At 34.0% G+C, this 7,950-nt stretch overlaps 1 protein-coding gene across 20 annotated transcripts; it reads right to left on the bottom strand.

Moving 5' to 3' along the window:
- Window positions 1-795: 795 nt before the first annotated feature.
- On the bottom strand, window positions 796-7,580 carry LOC132068202 (uncharacterized). Of its 20 annotated transcripts, none has more exons than XR_009417334.1 (9): window positions 7,098-7,580; window positions 6,854-6,994; window positions 6,634-6,741; window positions 6,344-6,425; window positions 6,075-6,094; window positions 4,892-4,981; window positions 3,500-3,572; window positions 2,408-2,646; window positions 1,678-2,296 (listed from the first exon to the last, which is right to left on the bottom strand). XR_009417334.1 is itself a non-coding variant. In XM_059461714.1 (8 exons), the coding sequence occupies exons 3-8, from the start codon at window positions 6,541-6,543 to the stop codon at window positions 1,504-1,506; spliced, it is 456 nt and encodes a 151-aa protein (XP_059317697.1). In that variant the 5' UTR covers window positions 6,544-6,741; window positions 6,854-6,994; window positions 7,098-7,580; the 3' UTR covers window positions 796-1,503. The 20 variants fall into 20 exon arrangements, 4 of the variants coding, with proteins under 4 accessions (XP_059317697.1, XP_059317696.1, XP_059317699.1 ...); XR_009417336.1 differs by lacking the exon at window positions 1,678-2,296 and adding an exon at window positions 5,130-5,296 and having other exon boundaries at window positions 2,303-2,646; window positions 6,016-6,094; window positions 6,512-6,741; XR_009417337.1 differs by lacking the exon at window positions 1,678-2,296 and adding an exon at window positions 5,130-5,296 and having other exon boundaries at window positions 2,303-2,646; window positions 6,512-6,741.
- Between the last annotated feature and the right edge of the window lie 370 nt (window positions 7,581-7,950).

Below are 7,950 nucleotides of genomic sequence, written 5' to 3'. Positions count from 1 at the left end.
ACATTGTTTGTTTTTTTAATATGTGATTGACTTATTTTTTTTTATATTGCTTGATTTTATTAATATAGGGTCCACTTTTTTTTTCCCGTGAGTTTGGAGATAGTGGGTTCCATTTTTTTTACTTTATTTTTTTTTAATGTTCAAAACACGATTAATATAACATTGTAGTTTGTGCTCCGTATATAAAACTTTATTATATTAGTGTTTGCTACGAATACAAAATTTGCACCTTTTTTTTGACATTGTTTGTTTTTTAATATGGGATTCACTTTTTTTTTTTATATTGCTTGATTTTATTAATATGAGGTCCACTTTTTTTTGCCCGTGAGTTTGGAGATGGTGGATTGTACTTTTTTTACTTTTTTTTTTTTTTTTTTTTTTTATAATATTGGTTGTTTGTGTTTAATATGTGGGCTCACAACTAACATTGTTTTGTACTAGATGGTGGGTGCCCGTGCATAGCACGGGCGAATGCCCGACTTTGCTGGATTTTTATATTAGAACATAGATTCATACAATGAACGTAACAAGGCAGTAGCCACTTTCATAAATTTAAACACAGTTCACATGTATTTTAATCAATTGATTAGCTAATGAGAACTCGATGTTTCATGCTTCAGGAATTTTCTTAGCAGCATCAACTAATGTTGCACAAACTCTATTGTTCTTCCAGCATATGACTCCGTCTCTTAGCAGCATCAACTATTATTGCACATAGCATCAACTAATATTGCACAATAACCTTTTATTCTTCCTGGATATGACTCCAATGATAAACTTATCAAAACCTGCACAAATTATATGCGAAATTTCAGAACTTTCACCATTTGAACAGATAATATACTATTCAAGGTCACCCTATATAAATGCATATAAAGTAAAATTTATTTTGGTAATTTGAAGGGAAAGGCAAACTGAATAGCTACAAATCTGTCTTTAGAGAGGTCGAAATTTTCTTGCATATTTCAACTTTCCATCATGATCATATTTATGAGAGCCACCATTTTTGCATACACATAGTAAAAGTGATAAGTCTCCGCTAAAAGAAAGAGCAAACAAATAAGTTGATATTTAGTCTGTTAGGAGAAACAACAAAAAAAACATTTTTTCTCTTTCCCAGAGTGGTTTTTTTCTAGTATGAATCTCTCAGCTTTGCGTCCTGTTGTAATCACTCTCAGCAGTCTACAGCACCCACCAGCCAAGTTGAATCAGTTCTTTATTTTCACCTCTTCTGCAGCCATAGCAGCATGAGCCACAATAATGATTCTCAGATGAGTTCCGTCGCACGCCTTCAACTTCAAGACTCATCCTTTCCGGAGAATTTGATTCTGGAGACCTCCTTGCGTGCAATTTTTAGTCACATTAATCCGTTGACAAAACTTATCCTTAGCCGATACATACTCGGGGCTCTGGAGAATTGGGATTCTTTTATCATCGCCCTTTTTTTGTATGACAAAATCAGGAATCTTAATGCAGGCTCACCAATTAATGGTAGAGCCATCACTAACTGTTGATCCTGGCAAGATCATTATTTTTCCATCCAAAGTTAGAGACTATTCCTCTTGATTTATATATTTGGCAAGTAGTCAGACTTGGTGAAGTAGTTTCTTTTCTTGAGAACAAATACTTTCTGGCTGGAGCTTGCAACACCTCCATCAGATCCTGAGCCAACAATGACAACATCACACTGAACTATGTAAAGGAAGTTTGCCTTCTTTAAAAAGTTTACTTTAAAAAAGATCTCTCATTCTAAGACCACAAAAATTGTGCTAATGTCTGGACAATAGCATTTGGTATTGAGGAAGAATATGGAAGAGCAAGAGTTAAAATTAATCTGGAAACTCTGATTTAGTTCAACAAAATATTGTACGTAGTTGGTAGGTAAAACTTAAAAGCATTATATATATATACCCATACGACCCTACATTTGGTCCAATGAAACTAACACAAAAGATTCCAGCACCAAGAATGTGAAGGGGTTTTAGTAATTCATTTAATTTATTCACACTTATTGAACTTCTTAACCTACTACCAGTAAAATCACAATAACGTACTAATCTTACTTGAAAAATTATAAGAGGCAAGTGTACACTGGAGCCTCTGCAATATTCAAGCATCAGTACCTGGCCACTTGATAGAATGCAATGGTCTTCCATCTTCATATAAATCTTTCACTATCCCTTCCTCCTCCTCCTCCCTCAATAAATCGTCCCTCCATTACTGACACACAAACGTCTTCAAGACTGATCATTCATGAAAGGATCCACCATGAATAGTAACTGATAATGTGACTATGCTGTGAAAAGATAAAGTAAAATTACAATTTTGATGTTTAGTTTCAGCTGTAAATACAAATTAGCTTTCTGACAAGCAAATACGTAACTGTAAGAGTCTCTGCTTTCTATACCTTCAAATAGGGCAAATCACCTCTTTGTGATTTATGCCTAGCATCAGTCAAACACTTTTAGGCTAATTTAGCAAAGAACAGATTTCTTCTTCTTTTTCCTAGTTGTGAACCTTTGATTGCAACAACATCATATGTATCTTAGCTTGCTAGCATATAAGAAAGTGTTTTTTTCTCTTTGAGATCTGCAATTCCCTCTATCTTTTCTCTTTATTAGTTGGTGCACCTCCTTTGTTGCACTCCTACCAGTAAAAAATATTATAAGTAATGAAAGTGCAAAGTAGTGGAGATCAATAATTGTAATTGATCATGATGTGATATTGCGCATTGTATTATTATATCAAGTTCAACTTTCAGACATATTGCTAATGACATTGGGTATATTAACTGTATAAAATTTCACAGTGAAATAATTTACCAAATAACAAATACAGTGCAAATGAATGAATCTATAAATGAGAGGCAATAGAAGTATAGAAATAGTAAAAAAAAATTGTGAATAAGCAAGTATTATTGATGTCAGGAAAAACAACAATAAGAAAGCACCTACAGTAATAAAGGACTCAATCAGGGGAAAAAGAGCGTTTAAATTGGTCATATTTCGTACTTTTTTCTTTGCCTGATGTATAAAAACTAACGGTTTTCATTAGAAGTAGCAATCATGTAGTAAGCCCAAAAAAAGGTAAATATTCTCTGCTTTATTAGTGCCCTTAAACCTCTATAATAAGCACATATAAATTGACATATTCATTATCTTAACCATTATCGAGACACTGAATCTAATGTGCTAAACAAATAATACCTAAAGTAACGACAACATACCCAGTGTAGTCCAACAAGTGGGGTCTGGGGAGGGTAGGATGTACACAGGACCTTATCCCTACCTTTGTCGGGTAGAGAGACTGTTTCAACAAAGTAACACTTCTGATACTATATGATCTAAAACTGCTGATCTGCAGTTAGTTCAAAAGGAACAACTATGTCTATTAAAATGAATTGTACTCAGCTTGTTGTTGTCTATTCTTTATTTATCTTGAGAACATCTTTGTCTGTGAACTGTATTAAAAAAAACTGAAAAACTTAAAAGTTTATTACCTCATAGAATGACTTGTCTATTTCCTTGTTTTCTTCCTTGAAGCATCCTGACTCTGGTACTGGTTTAATTAAGCTGAAATAGAAATTGAGGTTAGTTTCTATACCTCTTACCGAATTTAGAATATAAGTAAGTACAGAGATACATCGATCTCCTCATAATACAGAGATACATCAATCAAAGCATCAATATTTTTGCTTGCCTTCCTGCGAATCATTGAAGGATACTTAAAATCATGATCGTACATGTGACAAAGCGGATGACATTTGAGTAATCCACTTAGTGCTTTGGAAAGATAAAGAACCCTATTACTTTGGATAAGAGCACAAGTCAAACTATAAACTTTTCCAGTTTTCTTAACCACAAAAGGTTTGTTCTCTCTTAGCCTCAGTATCAATGTACTCGAAGCATTCATAATCATAAGTGAAAATGAATTTCACAAGGAAAATAAATATAAGTTGAAAGCTTAAAACAAAAAGAATAAAAAGGAAAAAGAAAATCATATCTGCATCAACTAAGAAAAGTACATTCGCAGTAAACACTATACAATAATCTGGGAGGAGTGGAAAATCAGTGAAACGGTGGAATCCAGTTGTAACCCACAAATAGAAGTATCACAACACGTGTCACCAAGAAGTAATAAAAGGTTCCAATAATTGGCATCTGTAAAGGGAGTTTAATCAAAATCTTTGCCTCCTATCAAAATATAGAAAGAACATAAAACAAAAATATATCCACCTACAAATGAGAAGATGCATAGGCAAATCAAGATATAAATGTTAATGCATCTCACATTGTTTAACGAATAAGAGAGCTGATATATGAGATGTTTTTTTATCAGTTTGTTAGCCTCTTGTTCTGACCCTATCTAAACATGACAGTAATCTAATGTATAAAGTAAATCATGCCATATGCAGTGGAAAAGCTATAAGGGATAATCTGAAACTTTCAAATCTCATAGGCTTAGAAGATGGCGTTTTAATGCTTCATTTTTTTAGTCTTAACATCACGTTTCTATGACAAAACTCCATCTTTTTACTACGTCAGATTCTTCCAGACAGATTAAAAGTTAGTGATATCCATTAGGCACTAAACTTAAAAAGACGCACAAGTAGGCAACCACATAGCTTTACTTAACGCCTATGCTTCTTCATTGAAGCTTCCTCTATGTATAACTGCTCAAAAGAATGGGAAGGGAACTATGCTTGAGAAAAAGCAAATGAAGATTGGTGGTGCAGGAGGGTGTGTGACATGCAATTATACAAGAGATGGAGAAGGGTAGCACTATATAAATAATAAAACAGATAATTGCAGATCAATTGTATTAAGACTATTGACTTTGGTACCAAAAGATGAACAAAATTATGGATTGTTGTCGAATTTAGAATCTTCACCTGAAAATTGAAATAAGAATGTGGTTCTGGAGTCGTTCTAGTAATGTAAGAATATGAATCTTCCTATCTGCATCACAGTAATTCAGAACACTGCCACAGAAGTAACAATTCATCAGTTATAACCTGCATGTTCATTGCAGGTTTCAATTTTCTAGCGAAATGATAATACATCATAGGTTTACTTAGTTATTATGTGTGTTTATGGTTCGATGTGGACTTCGATATAAAGCAGACTTACATGCTGCACATCATCCAGCTATAAGCAAGTTGGCTATATGCATGAGTGGCGGCTTTCCGAACATCCAGATGATTATAAGGCAGTTGGCTATATGCATGAGTGGTGGCTTTCTGAACCTTTGGAAGGTTAAAATAAGTGCCTTTCTTAGCTCAAATACACATCAACACCTACATTCATGTTAGTATATTGCTCAGGGGAAAATACCATTCACTTCTAGCAGAAACACAAATTTAAGAAGTTGAGTAAACGGAAAAAATTACCATTTCCCTAAATCGCTATTGTTCCACTATAGATAACACACGTTAAAAACCACGTCATAATTATTTAAATATTCACAAACAATGTTATTTGCTTCAGATATGGCATCATTGCATGTGTGTGAAACATTTTGCAGACTACCAAAGGCATAATCGCCAAAATCACACTCATTCATACCAGAAATCATCCTATTAGAACAAAAGTACTAATAGGTTGCGGGAACACCACTATGAAGTCTCGGAGGTAAATTCTCCGACAAAATAATGAAATAGTTCAGCAAGCTTATACACATACAAATTTCTCAATATCATATAGTATACATCTATTATTATATTAAAGATTTTAATGAGTCTAAATGAGAAATATATTGTCCCTGCATCTGATGCCCATAATTACAGCAATCACTCAAAGCATACAAATATACAATAAGTTTAAGTTATATATATGTGAAGTGTAAAAAAATTTATAACATCAGGTCATCTTTACCTTTACCTGTTATAATAAGTTAACTGCTGCTTTATTTTTAAAGTATTCTTTGGATAACATGATAGTAGAAAAAAAATCTTTACATTGACTGTGCATAAAATTTAAACAAAATATGCATGAGATTTTCCCCAAACTTACTTACCATTTATTTCAAAATCTTGAGTGGTTTTTATCAGAACCCCATTTACTATTGTTGCTTACCTGGAGGTCTCTAAAATCAACTGCACCAGCAAAAATATATAGATTCAGTATGCGACCTTGCAGTTGACAAACTGTTCCATCTAAATTAATGATTTATCTCATATAGACTAATAATGTAGTAATAAATTTTTACTCAACGTAATTTTAACGTGTTAATAAAGTATCTAATTTACTCTTTTTGGTATCTTTTAGTCACCTGATTCTGTGAAGAAAAATAAATGTACTATCAGTGTACACAAGGAAGCAAAATAATATAGAACTTATCGCACGTGTGAACCGCATCGCCTTGTAATCATTGTAATCAATAGGATCCTCATGCTTTTTCTTTTCTCTAATTGCCATGTGTTCTTTCTGCAGAATTACAAATCAAGGTTATAAATTACAAATGATTCAAACAGCAATGTAGTTATTTAACCACTCTCTGACTTTGGACTCACTCTTTGTTCTTCAAGAACTTTTGGATGATCATGAAGATATTTGACAGCCATCACAGAAGTAGTGGAAACAGTACAAAATGGTTATGATTAAATCAATCATCTCATCATTTGTTAATTTGTACCTATTTGCTTCTTCATTCATCAGGTAACCAAGCATATTGTGTTGAGTTTGCTTGAAAGCTCCTCTCCTTTATGAATGTCTTTAGTAGGCTGACAATAATTTTCCTTGCCTGAAGGAAATTTTCTTATTAGATACTTTCTAAGCTTCTCATAATCACACAAGTTTATAACATGTTAAATTACACTGACAGTATACACTTGAAACATAAAACTTGGAGATACCTGCAGTAGAAATACATATCAATTATCCGGCACTTCATTTTTGCTATATGAAGCCTCTTCTGCTTCTTTGGGCTTTGTCTCGTCTTTGGAACTACTTTTTCTTATGTAGCATAAGTGGCAACAACCAACAATTACAAGCCGCTGCATGCAACATGATTAAAACCCAAATACCAAACCAACAACGAAAATTGAAAAGAAATATCCAATCAATAAGAACAGCAAAAAATTTAAAACCAAAGCTCACCTGCAATCGATAAATCCAATAGGAACATGGGAATAAAATAAATGCTTTCCGAAAGCAGGTGGTGAGAGGGCGGAAACACAGATGTGATCGTAAGAAGGCGAGCCTAGACATAGAGCGAACAAAGATACAAAATTGAAAAAGAAGATAAGAACAGAGGCCAACAAAAGAAGAAGGATCAATGGGCAAGTCGGGGAGGAGTGTGAAAAGGTGGAATCCAGTTGCAACCCACAAATATTAAGCAAAAGGCAAAATTAATGGAAGAAGCTCCGTTTCAAAGATATGATTGAGATGGGTGATTACTGGGTGGTGATTCGGTGGACGGTGGTCAGCGGTGATTCACGGCGGCATCAACGATGAATTAGTTGCTGGGTTTTTCTGATAGAGCTTCGGTGGGAAACAGAGGAGGCGATAGTTTGATTTCAGATAGCTATTGCCGGAGTTTTGGTGGTGGGTTCACATGGCAGATCGTTCTAGAATCTTGGAGTGTGTCAAATGAGAGAGGCAAGAAGCAATTTTGGTAATACCACGTGATGACTTAAAAGGCCCACAGGTGTACCATTATCAGTGGGTCTTATCACAGTTACAATTACGGAAGTGCCCTTGGTCGTCCAAGGACATGAGTAACAACGTTAATTTTATAGCTCTCTTGTGCAAATAAATAGTAGATAATAATATCGTTAAGATATGGAATGGATCATCAAACGTGAGAGAGTAAAAATCGGGTAGTCTTAATTTTGTTATTTTGGCTTAAAAAGTGCTTAAAAACACTCTTCTGCTTTACTCAAACACTACAAAAGGTCTTAAAACTGGTTTTGGCTTAAAGTACTTAAAAATAAGCCAATCTAACGGCTCT

The sequence above is a fragment of the Lycium ferocissimum genome, chromosome 8, assembly GCF_029784015.1.
Source record: "Lycium ferocissimum isolate CSIRO_LF1 chromosome 8, AGI_CSIRO_Lferr_CH_V1, whole genome shotgun sequence".
In the NCBI taxonomy this organism is placed as follows: domain Eukaryota; kingdom Viridiplantae; phylum Streptophyta; class Magnoliopsida; order Solanales; family Solanaceae; genus Lycium; species Lycium ferocissimum.
Note: the sequence above shows the minus strand (reverse complement) of the source record. Positions and strands in the feature narration are given on the sequence as shown.

Excerpts from the sequence above, each read along its gene's own strand:
- LOC132068202 (XM_059461713.1), bottom strand. The coding sequence starts at position 6,668 with ATGCTTGGTTACCTGATGAATGAAGAAGCAAATAG. Across the intron at positions 6,095-6,343 it reads CAAGGCGATGCGGTTCACAC|TTGATTTTAGAGACCTCCAG; the intron begins GTGCGATAAGTT and ends TTGCTGGTGCAG. Across the intron at positions 3,573-4,891 it reads ATTCTTATTTCAATTTTCAG|CTTAATTAAACCAGTACCAG; the intron begins GTGAAGATTCTA and ends TTTCTATTTCAG.